This window comes from Rhinoderma darwinii, unplaced genomic scaffold, assembly GCF_050947455.1.
Source record: "Rhinoderma darwinii isolate aRhiDar2 unplaced genomic scaffold, aRhiDar2.hap1 Scaffold_828, whole genome shotgun sequence".
In the NCBI taxonomy this organism is placed as follows: Eukaryota; Metazoa; Chordata; class Amphibia; order Anura; family Rhinodermatidae; genus Rhinoderma; species Rhinoderma darwinii.
In genome coordinates this window covers 1-19531 of record NW_027464395.1, presented here as the reverse complement: position 1 = coordinate 19531, position 19531 = coordinate 1, and the positions used below count along the sequence as shown (strand labels likewise).

General features: G+C 41.5%; 1 protein-coding gene across 4 annotated transcripts in view; it reads left to right on the top strand.

Moving 5' to 3' along the window:
* LOC142731587 (uncharacterized) overlaps positions 1-16954 on the top strand; it is a 60889-nt gene extending 43935 nt beyond the window's left edge. For 3 of the 4 annotated variants that reach the window (XM_075849443.1, XM_075849442.1, XM_075849441.1), the window contains 2 exons: positions 6016-6127; positions 6922-7127. In XM_075849443.1, the coding sequence (XP_075705558.1) occupies positions 6016-6127; positions 6922-7037 (228 nt within the window). In that variant the 3' untranslated portion in view covers positions 7038-7127. Of the gene's footprint in view, positions 1-6015; positions 6128-6921; positions 7128-16583; positions 16672-16763 lie in introns of those variants that run through there. The other variant, XM_075849444.1, reaches the window with a different exon arrangement.
* Positions 16955-19531: the final 2577 nt, after the last annotated feature.

Genomic DNA, 19531 nt, shown 5'->3' with positions numbered 1-19531 from the left:
ATATACTGATAGCACACAGGCATATATCTATATACTGATAGTACACAGGCATATATATATATACTGATAGTACACAGGCATATATCTATACACTGATAGTACACAGGCATATATCTATATACTGATAGTACACAGGCATATATCTATATACTGATAGTACACAGGCATATATATATATATATATACTGATAGTACACAGGCATATATCTATACACTGATAGCACACAGGCATATATCTATATACTGAAAGTACACAGGCATATATCTATATACTGAAAGTACACAGGCATATATCTATATACTGATAGTACAGAGGCATATATCTATATACTGATAGTACACAGGCATATATCTATACACTGATAGTACACAGGCATATATCTATATACTGATAGCACACAGGCATATATCCATATACTGATAGTACACAGGCATATATCTATATACTGAAAGTACACAGGCATATATCTATATACTGATAGTACACAGGCATATATCTATACACTGATAGTACACAGGCATATATCTATATACTGATAGTACACAGGCATATATCTATATACTGATAGTACACAGGCATATATATATATACTGATAGTACACAGGCATATATCTATACACTGATAGTACACAGGCATATATCTATATACTGATAGTACACAGGCATATATCTATATACTGATAGTACACAGGCATATATATATATATATATATACTGATAGTACACAGGCATATATCTATACACTGATAGCACACAGGCATATATCTATATACTGAAAGTACACAGGCATATATCTATATACTGAAAGTACACAGGCATATATCTATATACTGATAGTACAGAGGCATATATCTATATACTGATAGTACACAGGCATATATCTATACACTGATAGTACACAGGCATATATCTATATACTGATAGCACACAGGCATATATCCATATACTGATAGTACACAGGCATATATCTATATACTGATAGCACACAGGCATATATCTATATACTGATAGTACACAGCCATATATCTATATACTGATAGTACACAGGCATATATCTATACACTGATAGTACACAGGCATATATCTATATACTGATAGTACACAGGCATATATCTATATACTGATAGTACACAGGCATATATCTATATACTGATAGCACACAGGCATATATCTATATACTGATAGTACACAGGCATATATCTATATACTGATAGTACACAGGCATATATCTATATACTGATAGCACACAGGCATATATCTATATACTGATAGCACACGGGCATATATCTATACTGATAGCACACGGGCATATATCTATATACTGATAGTACACAGGCATATATCTATATACTGATAGTACACAGGCATATATCTATATACTGATAGTACATAGTTTGTACGGTTGAAAAAAGACACATGTCCATCATATATCTATATATCTATATACTGATAGTACACAGGCATATATCTATATACTGATAGCACACAGGCATATATCTATATACTGATAGTACACAGGCAGATATCTATATACTGATAGTACACAGGCATATATCTATATACTGATAGTACACAGGCATATATCTATATACTGATAGTACACAGGCATATATCTATATACTGATAGTACACAGGCATATATCTATATACTGATAGTACACAGGCATATATCTATATACTGATAGCACACAGGCATATATCTATATACTGATAGTACACTGGCATATATCTATATACTGATAGTACACAGGCATATATCTATATACTGATAGTACACAGGCATATATCTATATACTGATAGTACACAGGCATATATCTATACACTGATAGTACACAGGCATATATCTATACACTGATAGTACACAGGCATACAGCTATACACTGATAGTACACAGGCATATATCTATATACTGATAGCACACAGGCATATATCTATATACTGATAGCACACAGGCATATATCTATATACTGATAGTACACAGGCACATATCTATATACTGATAGTACACAGGCATATATCTATATACTGATATCACACAGGCATATATCTATATACTGATAGTACACAGGCATATATCTATATACTGATAGTACACAGGCATATATCTATATACTGATAGCACACAGGCATATATCTATATACTGATAGTACACAGGCATATATCTATATACTGATAGTACACAGGCACATATCTATATACTGATAGTACACAGGCACATATCTATATACTGATAGTACACAGGCATATATCTATACACTGATAGTACACAGGCATATATCTATATACTGATAGCACACAGGCATATATCTATACACTGATAGTACACAGCCATATATCTATATACTGATAGTACACAGGCATATATCTATATACTGATAGTACACAGGCATATATCTATACACTGATAGTACACAGGCATATATCTATATACTGATAGTACACAGCCATATATCTATATACTGATAGTACACAGGCATATATCTATACACTGATAGTACACAGGCATATATCTATATACTGATAGTACACAGGAATATATCTACCGTATATATCGGCGTACAAGACGACTTTTTACACCCTTAAAAAAATGTCAAAAGTGTGGGGTCGTCTTATATGCCGGATATTGTCTACATTAGGGATGCACGTTGCAGCCGCACAGCTCAGTATAGTGACACATGAATGTATGGGAGCGCGGCTGCGGCTGTGTAATTCAGCCACAGCCCCGCTCCTGAGTCATGTTAAGTTCGCGGGGTCAGGATGATGCAATGCGGCCAGCGCTGCACTAATGAGCGGCGGCACTGGAGACAGAACATGGCGGGCGCGCTACAAAACACCCCCATGTTCTGTCTTCAGTGCCTGAACTGCCGCTCATTAGTGCAGCGCCGGCCGCATCACCTCATGCTGACCGCGCGCGCACTTCCTGTCAGGAGCGGGGCAATGGCTGTATTACACAGCCGCAGCCCCGCGCTATAACGGCGGAGATCAGAGAAACCGCTCATCTCCGCCGTTATTCCCCTGAATGCTGCGATCACAGCTGACTGCAGCATTCAGGGGAAAGTGAGAAGGGGGGATGCCCCTGGATCGCGTCACAGGGAATTCCTGTGACGCGATCGAGGGCCATACCATATATGGGCAGACAGCCCAGGGTCTATTGACGGACCCCAGGGCTGTCTTACCATATTTCATGTTGTTAGGACATACCCAAGTATGTCCTAACAACTGCCTGTGTATTATCCGTCCACAGGTTAATGTACTGGCACATATCTGATATATGTCAGTACATTAAAGTTTAAAAATAAAGTAAAAACAAAGTATTGTTAAATTGTAAAAAAAATAAATACACCTTCACCTTTTTTACAATAAACATTAAAATAAGTCTCAATACATAAAATACACACATTCAGTAATGGCGCGGACAACAATGTTTTTGCATCATTTATGATGTGTACGCTGTAAAAAAATGAAATAAACACGGCTTTCATTCACTTATTAATGTGAGGCGCGAGGTGCGATGAATTTACCCTCCATGTTCCTCACATTAATAGTAATTAACCCATCATGTACCTCGCACATTAACCCAATATGACTGAGAAACATGATGGGATTAATTACTATTAATGTGAGGTGCGTTCAAAATTCATCACACGTCGCGCCTCACATCAGAAAACGGAAGAATATTTTTTTTATTACTGTTGGCAAAAGTATCGAAATTGGTATCGAAATCGCAATACTAAACGAAGTATCGGTATCGAAGTCCAAATTCTGGTATCGTGACATCCCTAGTCTACATATTGTCTACACACAGGTTGTGTGTTACCTTGTGAGCCTGCAGTCCGGTACACAGGCTCCCGGGATTCACGGAATCCGCCACGGATCTGAGGGAAGCCGGTATTAGCCGCCAGGGAACATCTCTGTAAGATCCTCTGGCCCGCCCTTTCCTCTCATTCCCTGCCTCTCAGATCTCGAGCGATGAAGCAGCCTATCTGCGCATGCGCGAGTTCAAAGAGACAGAGAGTCCTGGGTCCTGCCGCCGATGGCCATAGTGAAGCGCTCCTGCACGAAATGGTGAGTATATCTTAAATTCTATATTTTAAGGGTAAAAGTTGGGGGTCGTCTTATACGCCCAGTCGTCTTATACGCCGACATATACGGTATATACTGATAGTACACAGGCATATATCTATATACTGATAGTACACAGACATATATCTATATACTGATAGTACACAGGCATATATCTATATACTGATAGCACACAGGCATATATCTATATACTGATAGTGCACAGGCATATATCTATACACTGATAGTACACAGGCATATATCTATATACTGATAGCACACAGGCATATATCTATATACTGATAGTACACAGCCATATATCTATATACTGATAGCACACAGGCATATATCTATACACTGATAGTACACAGGCATATATCTATATACTGATAGTACACAGGCATATATCTATACACTGATAGCACACAGGCATATATCTATATACTGATAGTACACAGGCATATATCTATATACTGATAGTACACAGACATATATCTATATACTGATAGTACACAGGCATATATCTATATACTGATAGCACACAGGCATATATCTATATACTGATAGTACACAGGCATATATCTATATACTGATAGTACACAGGCGTATATCTATATACTGATAGTACACAGGCATATATCTATATACTGATAGTACACAGGCATATATCTATATACTGATAGTACACTGGCATATATCTATATACTGATAGTACACTGGCATATATCTATATACTGATAGTACACAGGCATATATCTATATACTGATAGTACACAGGCATATATCTATATACTGATAGTACACAGGCATATATCTATATACTGATAGTACACAGGCATATATCTATATACTGATAGTACACAGGCATATATCTATATACTGATAGTACACAGGCATATATCTATATATTGATAGTACACAGGCATATATCTATATACTGATAGTACACAGACATATATCTATATACTGATAGTACACAGGCATATATCTATACACTGATAGTACACAGGCATATATCTATATACTGATAGTACACAGGCATATATCTATATACTGATAGTACACAGGCATAGATCTATATACTGATAGTACACAGGCATATATCTATATACTGATAGTACACAGGCATACAGCTATTCACTGATAGTACACAGGCATATATCTATATACCAGTATATTAGCCTGTGTACGGATAGTACAGAGGCACCTGTTAGGACATACCTCAATATGCCCTAACAACAGGAAATATGGTAGGACAGCCCTGGGGTCCTTCAATGGACCCTGGGCTGTCTGCCCATATATGGTATGTCCCTCAATCGCGTCACAGGGATTCCTGCGATGCGATCCAAGGGGCATCTCCCTTTCTCCTGAATGCTGCAGTCCGCTGTGATCGCAGCATTCAGGGGAATAGCGGCGGAGATGAGAGGTTTCTCTGATCTCCGCCGTTATAGAGGGGGGCTGTGGCTGTGTAATACAACCATTGCCCCGCTCCTGACATAAGTGAGAGCGCGGTCAGCATGAGGTGATGCGGCCGGCGCTGCACTATAATAAGCGGCGGTGCAGGCACTGAAGACAGAACATGGGGGTGTTTTGCAGCGTGCCCGCCATGTTCTGTCTTCAGTGCCGGCAATCATTAGTGCAGCGCTGGCCGCATCGCATCATCCTGACCCCGCGCACTCGTCATGACTCAGGAGCCGGGCAATGACTATCACACAGCCGCAGCCCCGCTCTCATACATTCATGTGTTACTATACTGAGCTGTGCGGCCGCAGAGCTAAGTATCGAAATACATGACATAACGGTATCGAAACAGTATGGAAGTTTCGAGGCATCGTGCATCCCTAACGGTCATAGATGGGGTCATAGATTTTGGTGGTTTCTTATGTTGATCTGTTAGATTCTTCACACTCTCTGCTGTATTGTACTGAATTGTTACATATGTGAAATCAGGGGGAAGATCTGACTATTATTAAAACAGAGGATGAAGAAGAAGAGCGAGTGAGGGTCGATCAACCGTGTAAGAGTGAACCGGAGGAGGAAATTCCAGGAGGTGTTACCAGAGGTCAGTAATAATGAATTTAGAAAGTGAACTCCGTGGTTTATTAAGCAGGACCTGCTGTGTTATTTGTTGTTGTTTTTTTAACCACATTCCTCCCCTTATACTTGGCGTCCTCCAGATTCCAACGCTGTCTTTTTCTTTTTTGCCCCCCTCCATGTTGTTCCACTACAGCCCTTACTCCGTTTTGCACCTAACATATGCGTGTTGTAATTAAAGGTACAAAGAGGAGACACCATCTCTCCTCAGTAGGCGTTGCCTCACTTTTTGTTGTGACGCTGTCCAATCAGAGCGGACCGCTTCACAGCGATGCAGAAAACCTGCTGATTTTGAGACATTTCCTGCAGGTCTTTGCATCGCTGTGAGGCTGTCCACTATGATTAGATAGCGTCACAGCAATGAGCGAGTCAACATCTACTGAGGAGAGAAAAGGTCTTCTCCTTTCTGTTCTCTTTAAGGTGGGGTTCCTCCTTAGTTCTACATTACAGTAACACGTCAGACAATGTGTTATACATAGTGCAGGACCTGAGGGAGCTGTGACTGCACATAGAAGTTCTCTACAAGGTGTTCTATGAATCCGGTCATGCACTAGGCTTAGCATCAGATTTTGGGGGGCAGCGGCTGCGATTAACAGCTGCACTCTAGGCCGAGATCTAGGAAAGCTCAGCTCAACCACTTACAGAGAATGTGTCATCAGAAAATGATCTATTGTTTAAATCAAGTTTCTGTTAAACATATTTTTTATGATTTTTTTGGTGGTTTTTTTTATATTATTTTTTTGTCTTTATCTAATCTTGCAGTTTTCCCTCTGGCCAATGAGTCTCATAGTAGACTGCTCCTTACAGTTCTCAGCACTCATCTCATTATCATCACAGGCAGGATTACACTAACAGGTAACATCTATATATGTAGATAACAAAGAATCCACCATTCATAATAGACTGACCCTTCCTGTTCTGTAGAGATCATTTCTCAGCACTCGTCTCATCACAGGCAGGATTACACTGACAGGTAACATCTATATATGTAGATAATACAGAATCCACCATTCATAATAGACTGACCCTTCCTGTTCTGTAGAGATCATTTCTCAGCAGTCATCTCATTATCATCACAGGCAGGATTACACTGACAGGTAACATCTATATATAGATAATACAGAATCCACCATTCATAATGGACTGACCCTTCCTGTTCTGTAGAGATCATTTCTCAGCACTCGTCTCATCATCACAGGTAGGATTACCCTGTATAGGGCATATTTGTTTATTTACTTTAAGAGGTAAAAAGGTTCTTTTTGGAGGATTATATCTCCTGTTATTGGTTTTTCGCTTTGTCCCCAGTCTCTTATCCTCAAGGGATGGCCTAGGGTCATCTGTACCGGAGATATCAGATTCAGAGTAGTCAGTAGATCTAATTTCACGATGGATAACAGGGGGTGTGTGTTTACGGAACGAATACGCTTGTCCCGTTTCAAAGTCTTTGCGGTCTCGTATATATTTACGGTGTTGCGTTCCTTCATTTCTCTTTGCAGGCTTTCCATATTTCTTTGTAGTTTGATTTCACAGTTGTTATATTCGGATGTGGTACTGAAGATTTTAATATCCTCAATTTCCTTTTGCAACTGGAGGTTAATTTGATCAAAGGCACTTTTTTCAAAGTCCAAGGGGTAGTGAAGCATGCGTAGAGAATTATCGGTTAGAAGGTCTTCCCACCCTTTAAGGATGTGCGCCGACTTTTTGTGCGCAGGCGCGCCCTCCTGGATTTCTGATTGGTGCAGTCCATTGGCCATTCTGATTGGCCTTACGACCCGCTCGTCTCACTATTGACGGCCGGTCTGTTTAGCCTCTTTTCATTGGGTCCCTGCGGACCGACGCCCACTGTCATGGCGGACCGAGGCTTTAAAAGGGTGTGGATGCACAATACGCCGTCAGTAGCCCCATATGAACCCCTGAGGACGCTACGTTCGTAGCGAAACATGTCGGGGGGGCTTCTCGCTATGTTTTATACGCAATGTCTCACTGACTGTCAGCCGCTGCTATGATCTTGTTTTGCAATTTCAGCGTACTGCAGACGCTGTCTAAACACTGACCCATTACACTGGACTGACTGTTTGCATCTCAGCACGCAGATCTTCTACTGCCAGTGAGCATTGGCTCGTTTTTAAACGAGTGTCGTTTTGTCTTTGATCATTTACTTATTTAATCCTACCCAATAAAAGTTATATTTGATCTTATTGAATACTCCTGTAGCTGGCTGGAAACAAGGGCAACCCTTCTCTATTTTGCCTAACCGCAGATTAGTTTCACTTTGTTACAGTGTTGTGCCTGCCAGCCAGCGGGGTCTCCCTTTCCCTTTTTTGCTATAAAAACCACATCAAAAACCTCTTGATTACACTTGATTTTGCGTGTTTGTGTGTGTGTGTGTGTGTGTGGGGGGGGGGGGGTGCTTGCCGCTGATTCTTCAAAAGAGCTGATAAGCGGCTATGAAGTATCAGCGGCGCGCGTTAACACTCCGCTCTGCCCCACACACAGCTCTGCAGACACGAGAAAAGTGTTAAAGGGATCGTCCAGTAAAACATGGCGCCGCACCTGTCCTCAGGTCGGGTGTGGTATTACAGCTCTGTCCTATTCACTTCAATGGAGGTGAACTGCAATACCAGACACAACCTGAGGACAGGTGCGGCGCTGTGTCTCCAATCCGGACACCCCTTCTGTCCTGAGATGACCCGACGGGGGAGGAGGGTGTCAGAGCCACCCACCACCATCACTGCAGACAGAACCACAACTACGGCATGAGGGCAGGGCTTGTCCTGAGTGCACTGTCTCTTGTTATGGACAGATTTATAGTCACATGAACCCCGTCTGATGAACCGGTAACCTAGGTCCGATCACATGACAGAGGGGGATCACCAAAAACCCTGTGAACCCTCAGCCCATCAATCCAGCCCTTTCCTGGTTATATCTGCTTCTGGGAAAGCTGGGTGACCACCATTACCCCTCCTACTGGAGTGTGAGAGGTTCATTAGTCACATCCCCAAACATACTCCAGTAGGAGGGGTAATTGTCGTCACCCAGCTTTCCCAGACCCCTGAACGGTAAATCTCTCTAGTTGTGCTGAGACTGTTTGGGAATGTGACAGGGGTCTGGGAAAGCTGGGTGACCACACTAACACCAGGCATATTATCACCCAGCATTCCCAGGACAGTTACATCATGTGTCCTTTATACAGAGTCTCCTGCACGACTACAGGGGGGGCCGTCGGGTGGGGGGGGGGTCACGAGAGCGGGGGTCTGTGAGATAGAGAGTGGGACAGACACACACATCTTACATGCAGTGCAGCTGGTCTTCATGATGGCGCCTGCTCTCTCCCTGCAAACAGCTGCTCTGCTGTGTGACTCTGACCTGCGTCTGCTCAGTACAGAGCCAGAGAGCAGATACAATGGACGGGAGCCGTTCATTGACTCCTATGCATTGTAGCTGCCGTATTCCATCTCTGTATGTGTCGTTAATCAACACATACAGAGATGAAAAAAAAAATGGTAGCCCCCATAGAGAAGAAAAAGAAAGAAAAAAATAAAAAGTACAACACAAATAAATACAATTTATTTTAATGACCTACTAAAAGCAATATTATATAAAAAATAAAATTTTCCGTGACACCTTAAGGACGCAGCCTAGATTTTTCAAATCTGACATATTTCACTTTATGTGGTAATAACGTCGGAATGCTTAAACCTACCCAAGCGATTCTGAGATTGTTTTCTTGTGACACATTGGGCTTTATGTTCGTGGTAAAATTTGGACGATATATTCAGTCTTCATTTGTGAAAAATTGCAAAATTTTGAGAAAATTTACAAGAAATAGCATTTTTCAGAATTTAAATGCATCTGCTTGTAAAACAGACGGTTATACCACCCACAATAGTCACTAGTTCACATTTCCCATATGTCTACTTTAGATTGGCATTGTTTTTTGAACATTCTGTTATTTTTCTTGGACGTTACAAGGCTTAGAACATAAACAGCAATTTCTCATATTCTTAAGAAAATTTCAAAAGCCTTTTTTTGAAGGTACCAGTTCAGTTCTGAAGTGGATTTGAGGGGCCTATGTATTAGAAACCCCCATAAAACACCCCATTTTAAAAACTAGACCCTTCAAAGTATTCAAATCAGCATTTAGAAGTTTTTTAACCCTTCAGGCATTTCACAGGAATTAAAGCAAAGTGGAAATGAAATTTGCAAATTTAATTTTTTCTGCTGAATTTCAATTTTATTCAATTTTTTTCTGTAACAAAGAAGGTTTTACCAGAGAAACACTACTAAATATGTATTGACCAGATTCTGCAGTTTTTAGAAATGTCCCACATGTGGCTCTAGTGCGCTCGTGGACTAAAACACAAGCCCCAGAAGCAAAGAAGTACCTAGTGCATTTTGAGGCCTCTTTTTTATTAGAATATATTTTAGGCAGCATGCCAGGTTTGAAGAGGTGTTGAGGTGCCAAAACAGTAGGAATCCCCAAAAAGTGACCCCATTTCGGAAACTACACCCCTCAAGCAATTCATTTATGGTTGTTGTTACCATTTTGACCGCACAGTTTTTACACAGCACATATTTGAATTGGGCTATGAAATTAAAAAAATGAAATTTTTTCCAATAAGATGTCATTTTTGATAAAAATTTCTTATTTTCACAGGGAACAAAATACCCCATTTTGTTGCCCAATTTCTCCTGAATGCAGCAATACCCCATTTGTGGTGATAAACTGCCGTTTGGGCCCATGGGTGGCCTCAGAAGGGAAGGAGTGCTGTGTGTTCTTTGGAGTGCAGATTTTGCTGGATTGGTTTTCGGGTGCCATGTCGCATTTGCAGAGCCCCAGAGGTATCAAAGCAATGAAAACCCACCAGAAGTGACCCCATTTTGGAAACTACACCCCTCAAGGAATTCATTTATGGGTGTTGTGACCATTTTGACCCCATAGTTTTTTCACATAACTTATTTGAATTGGACTGGGAATTCAAACAAAATTAATTTTTTCCAATAATATGTAGTTTTGGGTGAAAATGTCTTATTTTCACAAGAAATAAAATACCCCATTTTGTTGTCCAATTTGTCCTGAGTGCGGCAATGCCCAATTTGTGGCGATAAACTGACGTTTGGGCCCATGGGGGGGGGTGGGCTCAGAAGGAAAGGACCACCATTTGGCCTACTGAAGCTTTTCTGGTGCTAAGTCATGTATGCAGAAGCCCCTGAGGCACCAGTACAGTTGAAACCCCAGAGAAGTGACCCCATTTTAAAAACGACACCCCTTAAGACTAGAGGTGTAGTGAGCATTTTGACCCCACAGGTACTGTGTAAAAGATAATGCGCAGCAGATGGTGCAGAGTGAGATTTGCAATTTTATATATATATATGGCATGTCAGTGTCCGATATAGTGTGCCCAGCATGCGCCACCGGAGATATACACCCCTTAAGATGTAATGTGGGTTCTCCTGGGTACGGTAGTACCCTACATGTGGCTGTTATCAGCTGCCTGGGCACACAGCAGGGCTCAGAAGGGAAAGACGAGGGGGGATAAGCTGTGCGGAGTGCATCAGGGTAAGTAAAACTGGGGTAGATTAAAAATCAAGGGATGTATGATCAATTTTAAAACAATCTTTTATACAGAGCTCTGGTTTTTCAGGACACGTGTCACATTGGTATATTGTGTCCCTCCTTATCGCCCTCTTATAGCAGACTCTGCACCCCTTTTGACTCTTTCCCTTTCCACCGGTTTGGGAACTTCTCCTGGAAAGTGTTGCCCTGGTACGATGCGTGTGGCCATGCTTCCAGAAGTACTGGGTGCCCCCCCTTCCTGGTCCCTAAAGATTAGTTTCTTGATAACCACCTCTTGAAATTCCAGGAAAGTTCCCGTCTGGCCTGTACATCGACGTAGCACGTAACGCATTGTACAATGCCATCTGTATGATGTGCCCGGCCAGCTTCTTATACCACACCGCATGGCGCTGTAGGGCTTCAGGACTTGATTTGACAAGTCCATCCCTCCCATGTACCTATTGTAGTCCAGGATGCAGTCTGGTTTGGGGGTGGCCTTTCCTTCATGTATCCTAAACCTGTAGGTATACCCTGATTCACTCTCGCAGCTCATACATCTTCACGCCATACCTTGCCCTCTTACCTGGCAGGTACTGGCGGAATTGAACCCTCCCTTTAAAATGTACCAGGGACTCATCAATAGAAATAAACGTCTCGGTGGTGTATGCTGGGAAAACCGGGCACTGGCACGGTCTAATAGGGGTCTCCGTTTATACAAACGGTCAAAACTGGGGTCATCTCGGGGTGGGCACGGCTCATTATCAGTATAATGTAAGAAGCAAAGTATTGCCTCATTTATTTATTTTTTTAGGTTCCACTTCAGTTCTGAAGTTGCTTTGAGGGGCCCATATATTAGAAACCCCTATCAAATACCCCATTTTAGAAACTAGACCCCTCAAAGTATTCACAACAGCATTTAGAAAGTTTATGAACCCTTTAGGTGTTTCACAGGAATTTAGAGCAAAGTAGAGGTGAAATTTACATATTTATTTTTGTCAGAAAATCCTTTTTATGCAATTTTTTTTCTATAACACAAAAGGATTTACCAGAGAAACGCAACTCAAAATGTATTGCCCAGATTCTGCAGTTTTGAGAAATATCCCACATGTGGCCCTCGGGCGGTAATGGACTGAAGCAGCGGCCTCAGAAGCAAAGGAGCACCCAGTGGATTATGAGACCTCCTTTTTATTAGGCACCATGTCCGGTTTGAAGAGGTCTTGTGGTGCCAAAACAGTGGAAACCCCCCAAAAGTGACCCCAATTTTGAAACTAGACCCCTTGAGGAATTCATTGTAGTTTTCTTGGGGTGCATGCGGCTTTTTGATCAGTTTTTATTCTATTTTTAGGTGGCGCGGTGACTAAAAAACAGCAATTCTACTATTGTTTTTTCATTCTTTTTTTTTTACAGCGTTCACCGTGCGCTATAAATGACATTCACTTTATTCTGCGGGGCGATACGATTACGGTGACACCAGATGTTTATAGGTTTTTTATGTCTTATGGCGTTTGCACAATAAAATACGTTTTGTAAACAATCACTCACTTTTTGTGTTACTTTATTCTAAGAGCCAGAACGGTTTTATTTTTCCATCAATAAAGCCGTGCGAGGACTTATTTTTTGCGTAACGAACTGTAGTTTCGATCAGGACCATTTTTCGGTACATGCGACTTTTTGATCTCTTTTTCTTCAATTTTTTGCGAGGTGAAGTGACCAAACAATTGTGATTCTGGTACGGTCTATTATTATTTTATTTTACGGCGTTCACCGTGCGGGATAAATAACGAAATCATTTTGTAGTTCAGGCCGTTACGGACGCGGCGATACCAATTATGTATAGTTTGTTTGTTTATATATTTTTATTAATAATAAATGACTGATAAGGGAAAAAGGGGGATTTTTACTTTTAATACTTTTTAAAACTTTTATTTTCTTATTTTTACACATCTTTTTTTAACTATTTTTTAACTTTATTACTTTGTCCCACTAGGGGACTTGAGGGCAGGAGGCCCTGATCGCAATTCTAATACACTGCACTACATGCGTAGTGCAGTGTATTAGAACTGTCAGCTACTCACTGACAGCAAGCATAGTGGGTCCTGACGTTGTCAGGAACCACTAGGCTTCCGTCTATGGCATAGCCGGACGCCATTGTTTGGTGTCCGGTTGCCATAGTCACCATCGCCGGCCGCTATCGTGTAGCAGGCCGGCGATGGCGGATTAACCCCTAAGAAGCCGCGATCGCTATTGAACGTGGCTTCTGAGGGGTTAATCGGCGGGGAAGCTCCGCGATCGGTCCCGGCACATTGAGCTGTGATAGTCTGCTGTCGGAAACAGCAGCTATCACAGCTCATGAACGCGCCCCGCGCGAACGGCGCCGTGTTTACTCCATGACCTACTATTAGGTCACTGAGCACGAACGCTACAGTTAGCATGACCTAATAGTAGGTCATGGAGCGTTAAGGCGTTAAAGAACTGCAACAGTGTGTATATATGTATGTGTATATATGTATGTATGTGTATGTGTGTGTATGTATGTGTGTGTATGTATGTGTATATATGTATGTATGTGTGTGTATGTATGTGTATGTATGTATGTGTGTGTGTGTGTGTATATATGTATGTGTGTATGTATGTGTATATATGTATGTGTATATATGTATGTGTATATATGTATGTGTATATATGTATGTGTGTATGTATGTGTATATATATGTGTATATATGTATGTGTGTGTGTGTGTGTGTATATATGTATGTGTGTATGTATGTGTATATATGTGTATGTATGTATGTGTATATATGTATGTGTGTATATATGTGTATATATTTATATATATATATAACATACGCACACACACACATAAATAACGGGTAAATCTATTTTAAAAAATTACAAAATTGTTTATTTTTCAATTTTTTTTGTGATTTTTCTGCTCATAATAAAATTGTAAAACATGGAATTAATTAAACTAATCTAGAAAATGAAAGCCTCATAAGTCTTGTAAAAATCAAAGTTAAAATAGTTGTGATATTCAAAGCGGTTGCAAAGTTATTATCGTCTAAAGAAGTGCAAATCAGAAATGGAAAATGTGACCTGGACGCAGGGGCATCAATGACCCCTGGTCATGAAAGGGTTAATTATGTACCGAAAATACAATTGACAAAATCTACAATCAATATATATATATACCGTATTTTTCGGACTATAAGGCGCAGTTTTTAGCAAGAATAAATCTTGCTAAAAAGTCCCTGCGTGTTATAGTCGGCAGTGTCGGGCCCCCTGACCGCTCCTTACTTAACCCCTTCCCGACCCATGATGTGCCAGCACATCATCAGGCGGGGAGGGGATGATGTATGGAGCGGGCTCACGCGCTGAGCCTGCTCCATACACTGCAGGTGTCAGCTTCTGACACGCTGCACTACCGGCTAGGAACAGAGATGGCGCTGTTTAACTAGTTAAATACTGTGGTCAATAGCGACCGCAGCATTTATATTGGTTTTCCTACGAAGGACATTTATGACATATCCACAGGTGTAATATCTCTAGAACGGGGCCCCCTAAGCCCCATTCCATCTTACCCGGCTCCGCGGTCTTCCGGCTACTTCACTTCCTGGTTACATGTTCGAGTTACGCAGTTTCCGCAACTCCCATAGAACTGAATAGTAGTTACGGCTACAGAGTAGCACGCTACGCTGCTTCTATAACTGACATTCACTACTATGGGAGTTCCGGAAACAGCGTAGCTCAGCGAGTTACGCTGTTTCCGTAACTCATCCATGTATTGCAGTGTATTGTACCAGCGATCTAATGATCACTGGTTCAAGTCCCCTAGGGGAACTAATAAAATGTGTGTAAAAAAAAATAATCTAAAGTTAAAAAAAAACATTTCCCATTTTCACCAAGCACGATGTAAAAATAAAAAAATAATAATAAAATTGGTATCGCTGCATCTGTAAAAGTCCGGAACTATTACAACATGGCATTATTTGACTCACACAGTGAACGGTGTAAAAATGTTTTATTTAAAACCCCCGACTGTCTGTATTCTTCTACCATATTACGTTATAAATGGCCGCTCTGTTGTAACGGTTCACTGGGATACGCTTCTTGTGATGTCATCTAGAATGTGGGCAGATTCTATTTCTCTGAGCGTGACGTCCTCTAGAGAATCTGAGCGTGATGTCATGTGAAGGGCGGGGCCTGTGATCTGCATGTGTTCCGTTTGCACATAATGGCCCTCAGGTTGTGACATCATCAAGTTTATAAATTGGGGTCACACATTGACCGCGGTGTCAGTTTCTCTTGCTGGCTCTCATCATGGACGTGTCTCATATGAAGAAGAGGAGGATGGTGATGTTTCCAATGATGAGTGTTGTAGAGAAGATGGAGGTTGGCGGACGCCAATTTCCGGAGGACGTGGAGATGGAGGAGGAGGATGAGAAGATGGAGGTTGGCGGACGCCAGTTTCCAGAGGACGCGGAGATGGAGGAGGAGGATGAGAAGATGGAGGCTGGCGGACGCCAGTTTCCAGAGGACGTGGAGATGGAGGATGGGAAGATGGAGGTTGGCGGACGCCAATTTCCAGCTCCTGATGTGGAGATGGACGACCTTTCGGGGGCTACGGTTAACATCAGGGCCTCCAACCCCCGAAAGAGAAAGTGGCCATTTTAGTAACATCTGCCACTTGGGGCCCATTTACCATCAGGGCCCCCAACCCCTGGGAGAGATAGCGGCCATCTTATTTCCATCTGCCGCTCGGGGCCCATTTACCATCTTTAGGTGAAGTAAGTGCCGTCCACTGATGATCTTCTCACCTCACGACTCTTCTACAGCCGCCTGGACACTGAATTTCTGATTTGTTTTGCAGTTGTCACCCCAACATCGTGGCCTTTACCACCTAAACCATCAGAAATTCCCATGAAGACTCCTCCAGTGATGAGCAGACGCGAGATCCGGTAAGTCTGACGTCTTCCGCTCGTCTTCATCTTCTCCTTGTGGTGAAGGTTTTGTGAATTTTTTTGCTTATTTGTATTTTTTCCTTTTCTAGGATCCGACTTTGAAAAATATGAAAAACGTTTCCGGTTTCTTCTGATCCAGGATCGAGCTGTGTAAGGGTGGACTGGCGGCCATATCCACGGGTGAAGAAGGACCCTCCCCCTCTTCATCTCACCGATCATCGCATGTTAAAGGGCCGGAGCCACAGAAAACCGCACAGAAATTCTACCCGATTCTATAATAAACAGATTTATTTTTACCATTTTTAGTGTTTTCATTTCTAGATTGGGGAATTTATCCAGGGAACCTGTGTTCTATGGGGGTCCGAAGGTTATAGGTGTAATACTCTGCAGAATATATCACTATGTATCTGTCAGGAGGTGGAGAGGACAGAGCAATGTTCTGCAGATCTGTAGAGAGGTCAGTGGTGTAATAATCTGCAGAATATATCACTCTGTATCTGTCAGGAGGTGGAGAGGACAGAGCAATGTTCTGCAGATATCTAGAGAGGTCAGTGGTGTAATACTCTGCAGAATATATCACACTGTATCTGTCAGTAGAGGACAGAGCAATGTTCTGCAGATCTCTAGACAGGTCAGTGGTGTAATAATCTGCAGAATATATCACTCTGTATCTGTCAGGAGGTGGAGAGGACAGAGCAATGTTCTGCAGATCTCTAGAGAGGTCAGTGGTGTAATAATCTGCAGAATATATCACTCTGTATCTGTCAGGAGGTGGAGAGGACAGAGCAATGTTCTGCAGATCTGTAGAGAGGTCAGTGGTGTAATAATCTGCAGAATATATCACTCTGTATCTGTCAGTAGAGGACAGAGCAATGTTCTGCAGATCTGTAGAGAGGTCAGTGGTGTAATAATCTGCAGAATATATCACTCTGTATCTATCAGTAGAGGACAGAGCAATGTTCTGCAGATCTGTAGACAGGTCAGTGGTGTAATAATCTGCAGAATATATCACTCTGTATCTGTCTGGAGGCTTTTTGGAATTTTTCTTGAAAATATAAACAATTGCTGGTAAATTTATACATTTTCTAACGACATAAAACAGAAGGACAGATAAAGTAATGCCAACAAGGGACAATATATTACCCCCCCCCCCCATAAAAAGTGGGGGTGAAATGTCCGAATGTTTCTCTTATTCTGCAGATATAATTTTATTCCTTTATTTCACTAACACAGCAGATGATAACAGAGAATCACAGCTCAATATTTATTACCCCGATTCTGCAGTGTTTAGTGATATGACATATGTGGCCCTAGTGTGCCATGTGACTTATTGGACTCTTTGCGGAGCAACTCACGCGGCGGCAGAAACGGGAGAACAAATATGAAAGACCCCCAGTTTGTGCAAAGTGAAATTGAGCTGGGCAGCATAAAGCAGCCGTCAGCTGAGTGGACCCCCCTATAAGAGCAGGGGGCCCCGGCATTTGCCCGATTCGACCATGTGTGGACGCTGGCCCTGGTCTGTGTCCTGAGAACGTAGATGCAGTTGACACCGGGACATGCCAGCGGCCGATCGGGATACCACCTGGAATCTGGGAGTGTTCGGAGGTATGGAGACCCTCCCCAAATGACCACATTTTGGATTCTACACCCCTCAGGGCGAGCATTTAGGGCTGCAGTGAGCATTTTGACACCACAAGTGTTTCATCGATTGTATTAGAATTGAGCAGTGGAAATAAAGTCGTTTTAGCTCAAAATTTATTTATATTTAAAAAGAAAGAAACGATAACAAGGAGTACATCAGTGTATATGTAATATGTGAGGAGTATATCAGGGTATATGTAATATGTGAGGAGTATATCAGGGTATATGTAATATGTGAGGAGTACATCAGGGTATATGTAATATGTGAGGAGTACATCAGGGTATATGTAATATGGGAGGAGTACATCAGGGTATATGTAATATGTGAGGAGTACATCAGGGTATATGTAATATGTGAGGAGTACATCAGGGTATATGTAAGCTGTGCGGAGTACATCAGGGTATATGTAAGATGTGAGGAGTACATCAGGGTATATGTAATATGTGAGGAGTACATCAGGGTATATGTAATATGTGAGGAGCACATCAGGGTATATGTAATATGTGAGGAGTACATCAGGGTGTATGTAATCTGTGAGGAGTACATCAGGGTATATGTAATATGTGAGGAGCATATCAGGGAATATGTAATCTGTGAGGAGTACATCAGGGTATATGTAATATGTGAGGAGTACATCAGGATATATGTAATCTGTGAGGAGTACATCAGGGTATATGTAATATGTGAGGAGTACATCAGGATATATGTAAAATGGGAGGAGTACATCAGGGTATATGTTATCTGTGAGGAGTACTTTAGGGTATATGTAATCTGTGAGGAGTACATCAGTGTATATGTAATATATGAGGAGTACATCAGGGTATATGTAATATGTGAGGAGTACATCAGGGTATATGTAATATGTGAGGAGTACATCAGGGTATATGTAATCTGTGAGGAGTACATCAGGGTATATGTAATATGTGAGGAGTACATCAGGGTATATGTAATCTGTGAGAAGTACATCAGGATATATGTAATATGTGAGGAGTACGATGTGAGGAGCACATCAGGGTATATGTAATATGTGAGGAGTACATCAGGGTATATGTAAGATGTGAGGAGTACATCAGGATATATGTAATATGTGAGGAGTACATCAGGATATATGTAATATGTGAGGAGCACATCAGGGTATATGTAATATGTGAGGAGTACATCAGGATATATGTAATATGTGAGGAGTACATCAGGGTATATGTAATCTGTGAGGAA